Here is a 17,429-nt window from a genome sequence, read left to right on the forward strand (position 1 = left end):
TATATCGAGAATTGATTAGTATGTGAATGCTTGTAATCCTGCCAAGTTTGGTGCTTGTATCAAAAATCGCACAATTCAGGAGCTAAGCCGCCGGACTAATTGTGGTTTGGTATTAGTTAGGACTGTGGTTTTCCTGTACCTCAGTAAAGAATTATTTGAGATTTCCTTCTCTTATGGTAATTTTGTACATTATCATATACTCAAGAATATACCGTCCATGCAATTAGTCTATTTGCTACTATAAGCCATATAGCAGATATTGTTTTCAAATCTTTCCCTTAAATTAAACTTCTGTACTGTAACTGTTGTAATTATTGTACAAATATCAAGCTGTATTGTAGCTTATTGAATAAGACATCAGTGACTTAAGTCTATTCGTGTGCAAAATTCACATGTACTTTCTGAGTTCAGTCGTTTCCTTATACTTGGTATGGTCTTTTTAAACTATCACTTGGTTGTAGAATAGGAAAATTCGCTACATCAAGACCTTCAGCACCTATACCAGGCCTAAACTGGCTGCTAATATTTATGGTGGAAATGAAATCGATTTCCTTATATAACTGTGAAAAGAAACTCTGGAAATTGACCTTTTTCAACGTCAGTATTGCTGCCACTACAACACTTTTTGAAGTCAAATCTAACCCCAGAACAAAGCACTGATTGCTTGCCATTTACACCAGCACAAGTACTGGCACCAGAAATAGAAGCTTCAACACGGTATCTGACGCCGCCTTTTAAGACAACAGGACGATCGAAAAAAATATCAAACCCATAGTAAGAGACTTGCTCAGACTTGATATGCTCTGGAGAATAGTTTCCTGATTTGGAATCGATATTTTCATTCCTTTCTAAATCTGTTATTTGTATAGTTACAGAATACTCACTACTTTCACTTCCACAGAGTGTTAACCCAAGTAGGGAAATATCTTTGTCGACTGTAAAAACAAGACAGTCTTTTTTAGCATCAGAACAAGGAAGACCAGAGCCAGTGTGATCCGCGGAAACGAATCTGCGACACCGCTGAAACAATTCCTGCAAACCACTTCTTTTCTTCTCTGGAAATCCTACTGGAGTGTCTAGAACTGAATGCCAATATTTAACAACGTTGAAGGCTTCATCCTGTGTCAGTATCTTGCAGTCAAGAACAACAGCAGCAAATTCCTGTTGTTTTATCACTGGAAAGCGGATGCCTTTCACAATCCCTTCTCCAAGAACTCTTCTCTTTTCACTGCCATCTGTTCGTAAGCCTTGTTCTTCACATTTCTTTGTTGCCCACAAATTCACCGCTTTGAACAGTTCCACCTCTTCAATGTTCAAAGTATCACGCTCGACGACAGCTTCAAGTAAGGACCTCTCAATTGCATCAAAACCTTCCGATTTCACTGCCTCTGCTGTATGTTCATCGATCACTTTCCAGCATTGATCCACCAGGTCTTTCTCGTCATATTTCTGGGCAGCGGACAAGATGTTGAAAACATTCGAAGGCTCTAAATTACTTTGAAGATACTCCGCGCATTTAACAGCCAGTGAAGGTACCATGTATTTCTTCGCCAAATACAACACTCCCATCACATTACTTCCGCTTAAGCTCGCTTCATCGCTGTACATGTAACGGAACAACTCCAACAGACTCTCGTACTCACAGTCAGGCAGTTCAATAGAGTCTTTAGACTCCGCCAGCTCACCGTAAAACATGGCTTCAAACACAGGACTGCTAATCGACAGCACGAACTTGTGAGCAGGAATCATTTGTTTACTTTCACTTTCGCCATTGGCCGATCGCACAACAAACTTCACATCGCTGAAAAGATCGTTGTTGAACATAAACGTGTTTCTTTCTTTGATGGTTGGTCTTGTTGTTTGCCAGTTTTTTATAACGAGAGACATGACTCTTTGAGTAAAAACAGTGTGATTTTTGGCTCTGCTGGATGAGCTGTTTAGCTACGGTTCCCAGACAGCGGTATTTGAACAAATTTTGCATCTCATTTTCTTAAACGCAATGCGTGCGTGACGATATTACGCCACAGGCCATCCCGGCAGGCGACCCGGGGATCGGGGAACTAAACAAAATTTTATTTGGGAAGGACCCTCCCCGCCACCTCAGATGTCAAACTTCTTACACCATTTTTTTTACAAAAGATGTAATCCTTTGATATACATGTACCTTCCACTATAGAAACGCTCAGGCTCCTGCCCGGCACTACATTCTATTTCTGGACCCGAAGCTCGATGGAGTCCTGCTGGAATTAAGTAACCACTTTAAATGCTTGGATGCCCTTAGGTTCGTCTGTTTGAGATTAATTTTTGACAGACAGCTAGGGCCTTTTAAATGCCAATTTTTCCTTCCCTTTTATATCTGGGCCAAAATGTATACCCTTTCCAGCAGAGCTCCCCTCATACGTCTATTATCAGGACAACACGAAGATGAAATCGAAAAAGTAATATTTCGTGACCACTTGGAAAGCATTATAAGCCATGACATGAGCCTGATACGAGAACTACAACCAGTGGACACAAAGAGATTCCGTCTTTTAAGCGTGACGGGTTAGAAAGATAAGATAAGATGTAAATTTGTTCTCTTGCCCAAACTGAACTTAACCATGTCTGTGATTGATGAAAATTGGCAAACAACAAGATCAACCGTCAGGGAAAGAAGTCAGTTTATGTTTAACAATGATCTTTTCAGCGATGCGAAGTTTTTTGTGCGATCGGCCGATGGCCAAAGTGCAAGTAAACAAGTGATTCCTGCTCACAAGTTCGTGCTGTCTATTAGCAGTCCTGCGTTTGAAGCCATGTTTTACGGTGAGCTGTCGAGTCCTGTCCAAAGCAGGAAAAAGGAAATTTAAACTATTACGGATTTGAAATGTTGTTCCATTCTGCAGTTAAGTTAAAGAAGAACACCACGTACCAAATCAAAGCTTTTATAACTGGTCCGCCATCTTGGTATGGAGAAAATGGTGTTAGTACTGTTGTTTGTTCTGGTGTGACCTTTACATTCACAAGTAACGTGAACAATTATGGAACTGGCACTAAAACTGGACAATTTCCTGAAATTCTCTTTTCTGTTTTAACCTAGTAAGACGTACTTTAAAATAAGCCGTACAACAACTTCTCAAACTCAGTAATAATTCAACAAGTTAAGACAAAGAAAATCATAACCGTGGAGGAGGTTTGGATACGCGATCTTAACTAGCATAGATTTTTACGATATTACTTCTCCGTTTACTCCGTAGTTTTTGTTTCGATCGAGAATATATATCAAACACTCGAGACAGTGCTTCATTTTCTGTCCAAACACCTCGAATTAATTTCGTTAAAAATACTCCGCTGCGCGTCATATTTTCAACTTTCTTCTCGGTGTTGGGATATCCCGATTAAACACCGTCGCTCGTGTTTGATATATTACTTGTTAAATGGATGTCAACTGAATGATTTCCAATGACATGTTGCACTATGCAGAAAGTTAATTTTATAATTTCAGTACTCTGTAAGTGCGGTTTTCAAACCAGTGTCGTTAAAACAAAGCGAAAGCTATCCCAGTGTTGCCAATCACAAAGGATACATGCATGTACTCATTTTTTCTTCAGACAATCCAGTGAACCAATGAAAACTCGAAGCAAACACATGCATCATTGGAGCTGAGACATTATACGCGAAATCCATTTTCATTATTTTTAAATATATTTTTAACAGCAATTGGACAATTTGCTGCAATGATGAAATTTTATTAGCAATAAAAGTCTGATTCCATTTACATTGGTTTTGCAATACTTTTCTTAGTTGTTGGCTTAAAACTAAATTAGCGCGACGCTTCGTGCCAGTTGTAAAGTGAAGCGTCGCTTACCAACCAAAAAAAAATCAACATTAAACTGAGAGCCAGTGAGAAAGATTCGAGATAGTGTAGATACTGGTGAGCTTTGCACAGGGACCGCATTTTTCCAATGGGGGAGGGGGGGGGGGGGGCAGCTTGTGTTCATGTGTTTCTTTTAAACAAATACAACATTGCGCTGTTCCGTGAATACAACTAAGCAAGGGGGCGAGCGTGGCCTAATGGTAAGGGCGCTGAACTTGTAATCCGGAGGTCCCGGGTTTAAATCATCCTCCCTGTCACTAGATGGATTTGTCTTCGGTATCCCTGAATTCAACTCCTCCGCGCTTTATAAATAGCCAACTTGTCAGCCTCCTGCCAGTTGGGATTTTTAACAAACTTCTTCTGTTCTATTTACAATGTTTCTTTCCTTATTTACAGTATCCATAATTAGCACAGCATTGTTAAATACTCTGAAACTTAAATGAAGTGATTTATTTTTTTTAACCGCTACAACCGACAGAATACCCATGCTATCGTATGGCAAGGGGCAAATTCTTTGCTTTATATGAAAAAGAAAATGATAATGAGAAATGGTAAATGATAATGCGAGTATAGACCATGAAAGTGACGTCAAATCGTGGTTTCACTTGAGTTTTTTATTTTTAGGTTTATGGTTTACTTCCGACTTTGAAAATCAGTCACGCTGCGGATCAACCGGAACGAGGCGACTGGGTACGAGTCGGTAGTGACGTCAGAACGCTATGTTGTCACGCGTCACGTTAGTTGTGATGCAGTTGAAGAAGGAGCTGGAAAATCGCATATTCGTACGCTAAAAGTCATGTCTATCGCCGAGAAAAACTGGCAAACAACAAGACCCACCATAAGAGAAAGGGGAAAGTTCATGTTTAACAATGATCTCTTCAGCGATGTAAAGTTTGTTGTTCGAGGCGCCAATGTCGAAAGTGAAAGTAAACAAGTAATTCCAGCTCACAAGTTCGTGCTGGCGATTAGCAGTCCTGTGTTTGAAGCCATGTTTTACGGTGAGCTGGCGGAGACTGGAGACTCCATTGAACTGCCTGACTGTGAGTACGAGAGTCTGTTGGAGTTGTTTCGCTACATGTATTGCGATGAAGCGATTTTGGGCGGAAGTAATGTGATGGAAGTGTTGTACTTGGCGAAGAAATACATGATGCCTTCGCTTGCCGATAAATGTACGGAATATCTGCAAGACAACTTAGATCCATCAAATGTATTTAACATTCTGCCAGACGCTCAGAGATATGAAGAGAAAAATCTTGTGCATACATGCTGGGAAGTAATTGATGAAAAGGCAGAAGAAGCTGTGAAATCAGATGGATTTGAGACAATTGAGAGGTCCTTACTTGAGGCAGTAGTCGAGCGTGACACTTTGAATATTGAAGAGGTGGAGTTATTCAAAGCGGTGAATTTGTGGGCAACAAAGAAATGCGAAGAACAAGGCTTATCGACAGATGGTAGTGAAAAAAGAAGAATTCTCGGAGAACGGATTGTGAAAGGGATACGTTTTCCAGTGATGAAACAACAAGAATTTGCTGGTGTCGTTCTTGACTGCAAGATACTGATACCAGACGAAGCTTTTAGCGTTTTTAAATATTTTAACTTAATTCCAGATAGTTCAGTTGGATTTCCTGTGAAGGAAAGAAGTGGTTTACAAGGATTGTATGAGCGTTTTTGCAGGTTTGGTTCCGTAGATGACACTGGGTCAGGCTTTCCTTATTCACCAAATAAAAAAGATTGTCTTTTTCTTGGAGTCGACAGAGACGTCTTGTTGCATGGAGTAACACTCTTCGGCAGCGAAAATAATAAGTATTCTGTTACTATACACATCAAAAATTTTACCGAAAGTAAATATATTTTTTCCAAAACAGGTAATTTTTCTTCTGCGTACATCAAGTCTGAACCAATATCTTATTATGGCTTTAAAATTTTCTTCGATCCTCCTGTCATCATACAGAGAGCTGCCAGTTACCGTTTCGAAGCTTCAATTTCTGGTCCCAATTCTTGTTGTGGTTTAAAAGGTAAATCTACATGTTGTATGTTCAGGAGTTAGATTTAGTATTGACGTTAGTGGAGAGAGTAGCAATGGAACAAATGTTGGACGAGGACAGTTTCCAGAGTTTCTTTTTACTGTAAAATAAATGGCTTGTTTATTCCATATCAAGTAGGATATCTTACAAGACTCAGTCTTTCATTTTACTGCCCCGTAATTGCTGCCAAAAGTCTTATGCAGCCACTTCGCCAAGTGATATAAAACTACTGAATGGACGTCTTTATTAAAAACCAATGGTTGTATATAATGTACTGAGAAAATTATAAAATTAGCCAAAACTATCACGAACCCTTCGAATTCCAATCTATAGGTAGTTTTTGCTATTGTAATGGCAATAAAAAGAAAATATAGAAAAACGTAGCGATTTACGTTATATTACTCAGTTAATACCATATAATTAAGTACATGTAAATAGTGATAATAGTTTGTACTTTGTATTATAATAATACTAAATGATATATGGCTTCAGTTGTTAGTTGTTTCGTTGTATAATTTTCATGCTGAAAAGTGCAATAAAAATTAAACTGTCCTTATGCCACTTTAATCAAAAGCAGCTGATCATGTGCTGTTATAATTATGTTCCAACTCCTCTTTGAGCACATACACAAACTAGTGAAAACAGCTGAGCACTAGACGTGTTGGTAACTATGACAGAAAAAAAGTTTCGCTGTCACGTTTCCGTCGCCTTGACGACTTAGTTTCTTTTTTCTCGAAGTACCTTTGGTACATCTCAATTTGTGAATTGTTGTAATCCAGACATTAAGCAACAGGATTCAGTGACTAATAATGCTTTCTCTGGTGGAGCAAGTGTAGAGTCCAAAGACTGGCCTTTCTTTTTTCCTTGGAAAAAAAGTGCTCTCCTTTCCCTACTTTCGGCCTCCCAGGCCACCCATTCCCCTCCAGTTTTAAACAAGAAAAGCCCAATCTAATTCGTCCCCTCCTCTTTTAGAATGCTGCATTCAAAAGCTTCCCATGGTCACATTGATACCTTCGTTTACCCATGTGCGAAACGCCGACACCCAGCCTAAATGAAAAAGACTTTGTTTCTTGGTCTGTTATTAGATTGGCTATTTTCTGAGTCCTATATGGACAGCAAAGCTCTGTTAATTAGCGTGAGTTTAAAACGATCTGGAACGATTATTTACTGGGCGTAGAAATCTAGAGTGGGCAGGAGACTCGCGAGGCTTGTGCTATGGCTCCGCGTCTTCCGCGTATTCGCGCACAGCCTATCGATATCTCGACCTCACACATGCAAGTTGTATTATGTTTCATGACCAATTGGAAATCATCAGGCCATGACATAGCCTGTGTAGCACAAACTGTCTGCTCACTGATACGAGAAATAGGACACAAGGAGATTAATTCCGTCTATTCAAGCGTGACGGGCGGCCGTAAGTAAGATTAGATGCAATTTTTTTTCTCTCGCAGTACTGTTTAGTAGTGTTCTTGCCCCAGAAACTTAACCATGTCTATAATCGACGATCTTTTCAGCGATGTGAAGTTGCTTGTGCGATCGGCCGATCCAGTGATTCCAGCTCACGAGTTCGTGCTGTCGATAAGCAGTCTTGTGTTTGAAGCCAATTGTGAAGCCATGGTTCACGGTGACCTGGCGGAGATTGGAGACTCTATTGAACTGCCTGTGAGTTTTGGGTTTCTTCAGAGGAAGATTTCGTAGGATCTTAGCGCTCGTTGGAGGCTAAAATTTTGGTGAATAACATATCTTTGTATTAACGTTTTATTGGCATAAAGAATAAATGGCCATTTTGGAGTGAACTTTTCCTTTAAAATTAAAAAATACAATCTTATGCTGTTCCGTGAATACAACTAAGCAAGGAGGCGAGGAGGCGAGCGTGGCCTAATGGTACGTTAGGGCGCTGGACTTAATCCGTCCCTGCTGCACCGTAATCCGGAGCTCCCGGGTTTAAATCCCCTTCCCTGCCACTAGTTGGATTTGTGTTCGGTGGTCCCGAATTCAAGTCCTCCACGCTTTGTACATAGCCAACTGGTCAGCCTCCTGCCGGTTGGGATTTTAAACAAATTTCTGTTCTATTTACAGATGTTTCGTTCCTTATTTACAGTGTCGACAATTAGCACAACCGCCAAAAAAAACCGGATGCTTGCAAGGGGCAAATTCGTTGCTGTGTATGAATATTTTTCAACAAAAGCTTCGTCTTAAAGTTGTTTTATAAATTCATTTTTTAAAAGAAACAAGAATCATGGATAGTTTACTACATCAAGCGACTTTTAGGCACTCGCTATTAAAATAGCGAGCGCTTAAAGACCAGCTGGCCCCAGTTATTGAAAGGGTGAATAACGTTATCCACCGAAAAAATCACTATCCATGCGAAGTAAGTTTTGTTTAGACTTGTGGATAGCCGTTATCCACCGTTTGAACAACTGGTCCCTACTGCTGCACCTATGTTTCCACGCAACAATATTCCCTTTATAAACATGGGATAACTGTATATAAAAAAAAATAGACAAACGAGGTTTGGATCTTTTAAAAAACCTTTAAGGGGGTCCTTAAACATAAAAAGAAAATGCAAATGCATCTAATTTAAGTTACGCTCGAGATTTGACAACTGAGGCGACTGGGAACGATGCAGTAGTGACGTCAGAAGGCTAAGTTGTCACGCGTCACGTTATTTCTGCCGCACTTTAAGTTGGGGCTGTTCGGCAAATCTGAGTAGAAGGAGCTGAAAAATCGCATATTCGTACGCTAAACGTCATGTCTATCGCCGAGAAAAACTGGCAAACAACAAGACCCACCATTAGAGAAAGGGGAAAGTTCATGTTTAACAATAATCTCTTCAGCGATGTGAAGTTTGTTGTTCGAGGCGCCAGTGGCGAAAGTGAAAGTAAACAAGTGATTCCTGCTCACAAGTTCGTGCTGTCGATTAGCAGTCCTGTGTTTGAAGCCATGTTTTACGGTGAGCTGGCGGAGACTACAGACTCTATTGAACTGCCTGACTGTGAGTACGAGAGTCTGTTGGAGATGTTTCGTTACATGTACAGCGATGAAGCGATCTTGAGCGGAAATAATGTGATGGGAGTGTTGTATTTGGCGAAGAAATACGTGGTACCTTCACTGGCTGATAAATGCATGGAATATCTGCAAGACAACTTAGATCCATCAAATGTATTCAACATCCTGCCACACGCTGAGAAATATGACGAGAAAAATCTAGTGGATAGATGCTGGGAAGTGATCGAGGAACAGACATCGGAAGCTGTGGCATCCGATGGATTTGAGACAATTGAGAGGTCCTTACTTGAAGCAGTAGTCGAGCGTGACACTTTGGCTATTGAAGAGGTGGAGTTGTTCAAAGCGGTGAATTTGTGGGCAACAAAGAAATGTGAAGAACAAGGCTTATCGACAGATGGCAGTGAAAAAAGAAGAATTCTTGGAGAACGGATTGTGAAAGGGATACGTTTTCCAGTGATGAAACAACAAGAATTTGCTGGCGTTGTTCTTGACTGCAAGATACTGACCCCAGACGAAGCTTTTAGCGTTTTTAAATATTTTAACTCAATTCCAGACAGTCCAGTTGATTTTCCAGTGAAGGAAAGAAATGGTGTACAAGAATTGTATCAGCGTTTTTGCAGGTTTGGTTCCGTGGATGACGCTGGGTCAGGCTTTCTTTATTCACCGGGTAAAAAAGACTGTCTTTTTCTTAGAGTCGACAGAGACGTCGTGTTGCATGGAGTAACACTCTTTGGCAACGAAAATAATAAGTATTCTGTTACTATACACATCAAAAATTATACCGAAAGTAAATATGTTTTCTCCAAAACAGGAACATTTTCTTCTGCGTACATCAAGTCTGAACCAATTTCTTATTGTGGCTTTAAAATTTTCTTCGACCCTCCCGTCATCATACAGAGAACTTCCAGTTACCGTTTCGAAGCTTCAATTTCTGGTCCCAATTCTGGTTTCGGTCGAGCTGGTAAATCTTCTGTGGTATGTTCAGGCGTAAGATTTATTTTTGACAATAGTAATGAGAGTAGCAATGGAACAAATGTTGGACGAGGACAGTTTCCAGAGTTTCTTTTTACTGTAAAATAAATGGCTTGTTTATTCCATAACAACTAGGATATTTAACAAGAGTCAGTCTTGAATTTTACTCAGTGCCCCATTTTTGCTGCAAACAGTCTTTTTGTAGCCACTTCGCATTGTAACATAAAACTACTGAATGGACGTCTTTGTTAAAAACCAAGAGTTGTATATAATGTACGAAATTCTAAAATTAGCTTAAACTATCACAAACTGGGCCGGACTTCCAATCTATAGGTAGTGTTACTTTTGTAATTGCAATAAAAAGAAAATAATATATAACAAAAAAACGTAGCGATTTTCGTTATATTATAATTAAGTACATTTAAATAGTGATACTAGTTTGTACTTTGTGTTATAATAATACTAAATGGATATATGGCTTCAGTTTTTAGTTGTTTCGTTGTATAATTTGATATTCATGCTGGAAAGTGCAATAAAAATGAAACTGACTTCGTGCCACTTTAATCAAAGCATTCCAGACATGGGCTGACCATGTTCTCTTAATCTTCCAAGATCATCTTTGAGCACATAACAAACTAGTGAAAACAGCTAAGCACTAGACGTGTTTGTAACTATGATAGAAAAAAAACGTTGCGCAGAGACCGCTGATACTGTATTAAACGAGACAATCGTGTTGCGAATTTTTTTCATTTATAGAGTTTACAGTAAGTTAGGGATTTTTCCTGCGATAGTTGTTTGAACAATAAAAAGGACATTGTGGGTGAATTTCAAAAAACAGGATGAAAGTTAAGGCATGAATATAACAAATTTTTATGGATTCTTTATGATTACACAAGCACTCCACATATCCGCACTCCATTTTTTTGTAATATTTTTTTGCCCTAGTTGCTCAGCATTCACCTCAAAGCCCCATTAACAGACTGGTTTTTTTTTTACTGTGGACAAAGACATCATGTTACATGGACTGTGTTTGGTGGGAAGTGAAAAAAACGACAACCATAAAGAAAAGGGGTAATAATTCAGCACTAGTGACCAATTGCAAAACTGATTAATATCTATTATGAAGAATTAAAAAGTACTGGTGACCAACCCTGAGGGCGCTTTCTATTCGATCAAAAATATGCGGTTTGAATTTCCAGAAATTTCCAGTGGCGAATGGAACAGCATTTTTCGCTTGACTGCACCGCAGTGCAAAACGAAATTTTCATATTAGATGCAAAATTAAAGCCATAATTTCGAGAATGAAGAAACATTTTAAACACTGTTACACCGCCATGACCGACATCGCGGTCACAACAGCAGGGACGTTTCAAAAGCCACACCAGCAACGAAAACGTCGGCAAAAAAGGTTTATTAAAAAGGGGGCAAGATAGAACGAACTGAAAAAATCGAACTAGGAGTTAATTTTCATTCAGCTTTGTTGTAGCTTTTTCAGGATAACGCAAAGAATCCGCCTATCCGTTGCGCTGATGTTTTTCTTTTTCTATTTTCAGCGGCTATTTTGCAGAAACAAACTGTCCTTGTGACTCATCTCTCCAGGGATGCTTACCATTTGTAAGAAAAATCCGGTTGGTGTGACCGTTGCATAAAGGTAAGTGATTTTCCGAATATGCCGACCAACCGGATGAGATTTCGCTTACCATTATTCTACCAGGCGTTCCTTCCCGCTCACTCGATCTAGCGCCAAATTCAGTGTTGTTTTCTGTCGATATAGCTGAATACTTCGAGGTAGAAAACAAACTTTTTGACGAAGAAGATGGGTTGATGCTGTTTACTGCCGTCAGCTGTTCCGTGAGACGCGATTTAAACAGAATACAAGGTTATTTTGAGGTAACTGTTCCCACCTACGCACCGAGTGAATTTCGCAGTCGAGTGAAATTGGCACGTTCGATGTTCGAACACATGAACAATTCCAACGTGGAATACCAGAGGCAGGCAGCTTATTTCTCCTAACAAGTGCTGGCATTTCTATGGTCGAGGTGAACATACACGTTCTAAATTGGTATAAAGACTAGCCTCCTACGCAGACGTTCTTTGGGCTCTGAACGTCTGCGTAGGAGGCTATATAAAGACGCCATATTGTAAACACGACTAAAACCGCGCGGAGGTGCTAAAAAGGGCCTGGAAACGGAAGATTCGTTCAAAAACCATCGTACCATGTTCCATTTGACTTTCAACCGAAATTTCCGTTTTTTTGGCTAAATGGTAAGCACCCCAAAAGAGGGGAAAGGAGAGAGCGTGACCAAGTGTGATGCGTGACGGGTCAGTCAGATGAGATGCAAATTTGTTCAACTACCGCTGTCTGATAAATCAATTCAGTCCAGAGTTTCTTAAACAAGACAAACAACGCCTCCTAGCTCAATAACTGAAAATCCTGTCGTTAACGTTCTTGTCCCGAAAGAGCCATGTCCGTCGCCGAGAAAAACTGGCAGTCAGCAAGACCGACTATCAGAGAAAGAAGCAAGTATATGTTCAACAATGATCTCTTCAGCGATGTAAAGTTTGTTGTTCGAGGCGCCAATAGCGAAAGTGAAAGTAAACAAGTGATTCCTGCTCACAAGTTCGTGCTGTCGATTAGCAGTCCTGTGTTTGAAGCCATGTTTTACGGTGAGCTGGCGGAGACTGGAGACGCTATCGAACTGCCTGACTGTGAGTATGAGAGTCTGTTGGAGTTGTTTCGTTACATGTACAGCGATGAAGCGATGTTGAGCGGAAGTAATGTGATGGGAGTGTTGTATTTGGCGAATAAATACATGGTACCTTCACTTGCCGATAAATGCACAGAATATCTGCAAGACAACTTAGATCCATCAAATGTATTCAACATTTTGCCAGATGCTCAGAAATATGATGAGAAACATCTAACGGATAGATGCTGGGAAGTGATCGAGGAACAGACATCGGAAGCTGTGAAATCGGATGGATTTGAGACAATTGAGAGGTCCTTACTTGAAGCAGTAGTGGAACGTGACTCTTTGAATATTGAAGAGGTGGAGTTGTTTAAAGCGGTGAATTTGTGGGCAACAAAGAAATGTGAAGAACAAGGCTTATCGACAGATGGTAGTGAAAAACGAAGTATTCTTGGAGAACGGATTGTAAAAGGGATACGTTTTCCAGTGATGAAGCAACATGAATTTGCCGGTGTTGTTCTTGACTGCAACATACTGACGCCAGGCGAAGCTTTTAGCGTTGTTAAGTTTTTTAATTCAGTTCTTAGTACTCCAGTAGGATTTCCTGAGAAGAAAAGAATTTGTTGGCAGTGTTGTTGCAGATTTGGCTCCGTTAATCAAACTGGTTCTGGTTATCCTTATTTACCAGGCAAGGAAGACTGTGTGATTTTTACTGTCAACAAAGACATCTCGTTACTTGGAGTAACCTTCTGTGGGAGTGAAAATAAAAAGTATTCTGTAACTATAAAGATAAACAATTTAGATAAAAATGAATATCTTTGTTCCAAATCAGGAACCTTTCCTTCTGTGCGTATCAAGTCAGAACCAGTTTCTTATTACGGCTTCAGTATTTTCTTTAACAGTCCTGTAGTCTTAAAGGGAGATGGCAGATACCGGTTCGAAGCTTCAATTTCTGGTGCCAATTCCTGTTTTGGTGAAAATGGTCAAGAGACTGTGCTTTGTTCAGGTGTCAGATTTAACTTTAAAACTAGTGCTGCTAGTGGCAACGGAACAACGGTTAAAAGAGGACAATTTCCACAATTTATTTTTACCGTGGAATGATTTTTTTGATTTCAACACGCAAAAATACAAGATTGGTAACAACTCTAAGTTCTGGGGAGAAAAAGAAAAAGAAAGCAAAAAAAAACAAAAACATTTATCAAATTCGTTAATTGATCATGATAGCTGCTAAATGTTCATGATAAAAGTATATTGAATAGTTTCTCCAGACTATGGTAGACATTAAACAGATGCTCCCAAAGAGCAAGCTCCTCAAGCCCAGGGTTTCTCTGAAACTATGTTCATGTTGTATAGAAAGACAGAGTATGAATAATACCTTGCCGATGTCAATAGGAGATATTTCGAAGATATTTTATATGTTCATTCAGTGTGATTTTCGGTTAGTTTTGTAAAAATGTAAAAAAAAAAAAAAAAAACAATCATAAATTAAGCATTAACATTTCAGGCCATTTCTAAGCTGATCTCAATTCTGAGCACTTCATCATTGTTGTAAATAATTCTTTTATAAGTGCATGTAGTGATTGCTTCATTTTCTAGTTGTTTCAGTGTAGTACTTCCCATGCAGGAAATTAAAGTGCAATAAAATATCATATTGATCCAAAGCACACCGTGCACTATACTTGTTTTCCTTACTGACATTGTGTTTTCATGTAAATGCTCTCAAACAGTGGCATGTGTAGACACAATGGCCTTCATTTACGGTCTTGCAAAAATATGCCCATATATTTTTCCTTGGGCTTTACATGTGACATTATCTGTACTGACTAAGAAGTGAAAACTTACCCGAAAGCTAGGCTCGAGAAAAACTTGTCGCTTCACGGAATCGGATATTTGCAGGCAAATATCACGTGCATATTTTCGCGCCAAATGACGGGCATCGGGTTCACATATGGCTTACAGTTGTAAAAAAAAAGTTTTGCAACAAATTCAGGACGTAAAAATCAATTGGTTTATTAGTTTAAGTGATCGGTGTTTTGTCTGTTGGATTGTCTCTTTAAATACGTGAAGTGTATTGTGGAATCTTTGGGACAGCCCTAAGCCCCTAACGGTCTTGCTGCGAAGCGAGCTCGCAGCAGCTAGTTATAATCAGAAGTTAAAAGAAATCTATGAAAAATCTTGGTGATCAGACCTCCCCGCAACCCATACTTTTTGCTTCCAGTTCTCGTCTCTTCCGCCTGTTATGCTTTCTTCATCTACTGAAAAATATTAGGGAATATATGTAATTTTTTCTTATTTCTCTCGGTTCCACCAGCGCAGAAATTCTGTCCCGCCCTCTCTTTTCGGTCTCCCGGCCTTAAACATCCAGGTCCCTTTTCTACTGGGTTGTTGCCCATATGAGTGAAGAGAACTCCGTCTTTACTTAGCAAGGTGGACTATTGTTACTTATTGAATCACGAAAATAAAGGGCAGTTGCAAGCTCAGTATTTCATTCACAAGTCTAGAGGTAATTTTTTACTATTTAACATAGCTGCCAGATTTCAGTCAACTCTCTCTAAGACGGACACCTTCGGGACCGGCCCTAACTGTCCGTCTCGGAGAGGTGTCCGCCTTATAGAGAGTCGAGGTAACGTGACACCAGTAATTCTGAGATAATAAAGCTGAACGGCTATGCTCAATGAATACACGTCTGTTTTGAGTCTGTTTAAAGTCGCTTAATTTAGCAAAACCTACAATCTTGAATAAAAATAATAGATTTTTATAATATTGACTTGTTGTTCATTACAATCGATAGTTCACTGCTTTTAATAAGTTAGCAGTGCATACATGTTGCAAACTGCATCTTGCCTATAAGTATTCGCTTGTTTAAGCAAACGTTCACGACTGCCAGTCTAAAATTTTAACTGTACCGGCTTTGAAAACTGGAACAGGACTAAAATAATAAATTAAATACCGTATCGTTGTTGAAACAAAAGTTGAGATCTACAAACTGTAATACTGTAAGTAGAAAACGACCTCTTTAGTGCCCATAAGCAAAGAAGTGATCCGTTAAAGCGTTATCGTTTTTGGTGAGTAAGCTTGGTATCCTTGAGATGCTGAAACTTCTCAAGTGTCCGTTACGATTTCAAAGTGTCCGTTGTCCGTCTTAGAGAGGTTCCCGTGTTTAGTTACAGTAAAATGACTGAAAAACGGCAGGGTCTAACGCCTGGCGTACGTCTCATATAGGTGTGCGTTAAGTGAGAGTTGACTGTACATCAGAATCTTGATCCCGCTTGTGGACTTCAAAATGGACTTCCTGATTTGCGGACCTCTGGATTTCGCTTCGCTGGAAGTCCAGTCAGGAGTGGTCAAGGGAATGGACTACCCACGCATGGATCACGCATTAGCAGTGCAGTACACAAGAATAGGACAAAACAGTTTTGAATGTTTTATTTAGCGATTATTTTGGGTATGGGAGCCAATTTTGCACAACAGTTCTGGCCCTCTTTCAGTCACGCAACGCCATGCTCAGCGCAGGATTGCGTGACATAGAGAAGACTCCCTGGCGTGGGAGAAGTATAATCCTTAAGAGCTGACTTTGGCAAACAAAACAGGAAACTGAACAAAACAAAAAGATACAATTGAAAAACCGAACGAACAATTACAAACAAAAAAAAGGTAAAAAACGAACGAACCGACGAATAAACAGTCACCTCCCAGAGAACCTGGATCGAGAGCATGAAAATGAGGTTCGATTCCCCCTGGTTTTAAACATGGCCGCGGGAACAATCGTGTTTTGCGACTTCTTCGACAAAATTCTCGGTGATTCTGGTAATTTCTCTTGGTATAATTCACTGTAAGGTCAGTAGAAAAGACATGGTTAAACGTCAAGTGGCATAGGGGATGAATAGCCGAATTGTGCATGACAAAATACAACGTAATTGTCTTTCTATTTGACAGAAGTATCGCCATTATTTGTATGCATGTTGTTGGACTGGAGCCGGCACGACGCAATTCAGTTTGTGAATGGACTTGGCAAATTAACCACAACAATTTATTGCAGTGAAGATCATAAAAGGTGAGTGTGAATATTAACCGTGTTGTTTACACCAAACCGATAAACAAAAGTAGAGACACAAATTTTAAACAATCATTGGATGAGGTTTTTGTGATATCCGAAATAATCAAGGTCGAGGTAAGTGTTATCAGCCTCAGCCTTCGGCTTCAGCTGATAACACTTACCTCGACCTTGATTATTCCGAATATCACATAAACTGAATCTAATAATTGTTTTATTATGCATTGTTTTTCTGGAAAAGGAAGTATTAAATGGCAAACGATTTCAACCTGTTTCAAAACTTGTGCTAATCCCGGCTGGTCGTCCTACTAAATCGTGGAATAGTTCCTTCCCAATTTTTGTTAGTCATTTTGTGTTTTCCGAGACTTTATTGTCCAGCAATTTTTGAACTTTGGTCAAACTATTTCTCGTTTGAAGAAGTGAATCGACGAACTATGAATTTCCTTCGCCGCCAGATGCCTGACACATTGCTCTTGGAAATCATGCATTGCGCGCGCAACCTACAGATTAGTGAATAATCTGCTAGCAGATTATTCACTAATCTGTAGGTTGCGTGGGGTTGCGCGGTTTCCCAGAATTAGATGTAGGCTCTAAGCCAATGAGAAGACAGCTAGTGACTACAACGTATAATAACTATTTATCAGTGTGATGCAGTGCAGTGTCGACGTCTAATCAGCTCTGGTTTTTGTCCGTGGTATAAAGCCCGTATAAAGTGTGTGCGTTGTAACCTCTTTGGTTATTCCTATGATTTCTGCTTCTGCATTTATACAATAGGAGCAAATTTCTTGATATATAAATGGTGAGCTATTTGCATTGATGTTGCCTGA

The 17,429-nt window shown here is 39.7% G+C and overlaps 4 protein-coding genes across 4 annotated transcripts; 3 read left to right on the forward strand and 1 right to left on the reverse strand.

The window, feature by feature from the left end:
- Positions 1–552: 552 nt before the first annotated feature.
- Positions 553–1,917, reverse strand: LOC144645560 (BTB/POZ domain-containing protein 6-like). The gene has a single exon (XM_078505135.1). The coding sequence runs from the start codon at positions 1,885–1,887 to the stop codon at positions 553–555; it is 1,335 nt and encodes a 444-aa protein (XP_078361261.1). The 5' UTR covers positions 1,888–1,917.
- A 2,698-nt stretch (positions 1,918–4,615) lies between these two features.
- Positions 4,616–6,179, forward strand: LOC144645561 (BTB/POZ domain-containing protein 6-A-like). The gene has a single exon (XM_078505136.1). It carries the CDS (start codon positions 4,650–4,652, stop codon positions 5,898–5,900), a length of 1,251 nt encoding a protein of 416 aa, XP_078361262.1. The 5' UTR covers positions 4,616–4,649; the 3' UTR covers positions 5,901–6,179.
- A 2,231-nt stretch (positions 6,180–8,410) lies between these two features.
- On the forward strand, positions 8,411–10,011 carry LOC144645562 (BTB/POZ domain-containing protein 6-like). Its single transcript, XM_078505137.1, has one exon. The coding sequence runs from the start codon at positions 8,629–8,631 to the stop codon at positions 9,964–9,966; it is 1,338 nt and encodes a 445-aa protein (XP_078361263.1). The 5' UTR covers positions 8,411–8,628; the 3' UTR covers positions 9,967–10,011.
- A 2,312-nt stretch (positions 10,012–12,323) lies between these two features.
- On the forward strand, positions 12,324–14,202 carry LOC144645563 (BTB/POZ domain-containing protein 6-like). Its single transcript, XM_078505139.1, has one exon. The coding sequence runs from the start codon at positions 12,324–12,326 to the stop codon at positions 13,647–13,649; it is 1,326 nt and encodes a 441-aa protein (XP_078361265.1). The 3' UTR covers positions 13,650–14,202.
- Positions 14,203–17,429: the final 3,227 nt, after the last annotated feature.

The sequence above is a fragment of the Oculina patagonica genome, chromosome 3 (genome assembly GCF_052425735.1).
Source record: "Oculina patagonica isolate OP01 chromosome 3, crgOcupat, whole genome shotgun sequence".
Classification (NCBI taxonomy): domain Eukaryota; kingdom Metazoa; phylum Cnidaria; class Anthozoa; order Scleractinia; family Oculinidae; genus Oculina; species Oculina patagonica.

What these genes read in the sequence shown, in the direction of transcription:
- LOC144645561 (XM_078505136.1), top strand. Translation starts at nt 4,650, where the DNA reads ATGTCTATCGCCGAGAAAAACTGGCAAACAACAAGACCCACCATAAGA.
- LOC144645563 (XM_078505139.1), top strand. Translation starts at nt 12,324, where the DNA reads ATGTCCGTCGCCGAGAAAAACTGGCAGTCAGCAAGACCGACTATCAGA.
- LOC144645560 (XM_078505135.1), bottom strand. Translation starts at nt 1,887, where the DNA reads ATGTCTCTCGTTATAAAAAACTGGCAAACAACAAGACCAACCATCAAA.
- LOC144645562 (XM_078505137.1), top strand. Translation starts at nt 8,629, where the DNA reads ATGTCTATCGCCGAGAAAAACTGGCAAACAACAAGACCCACCATTAGA.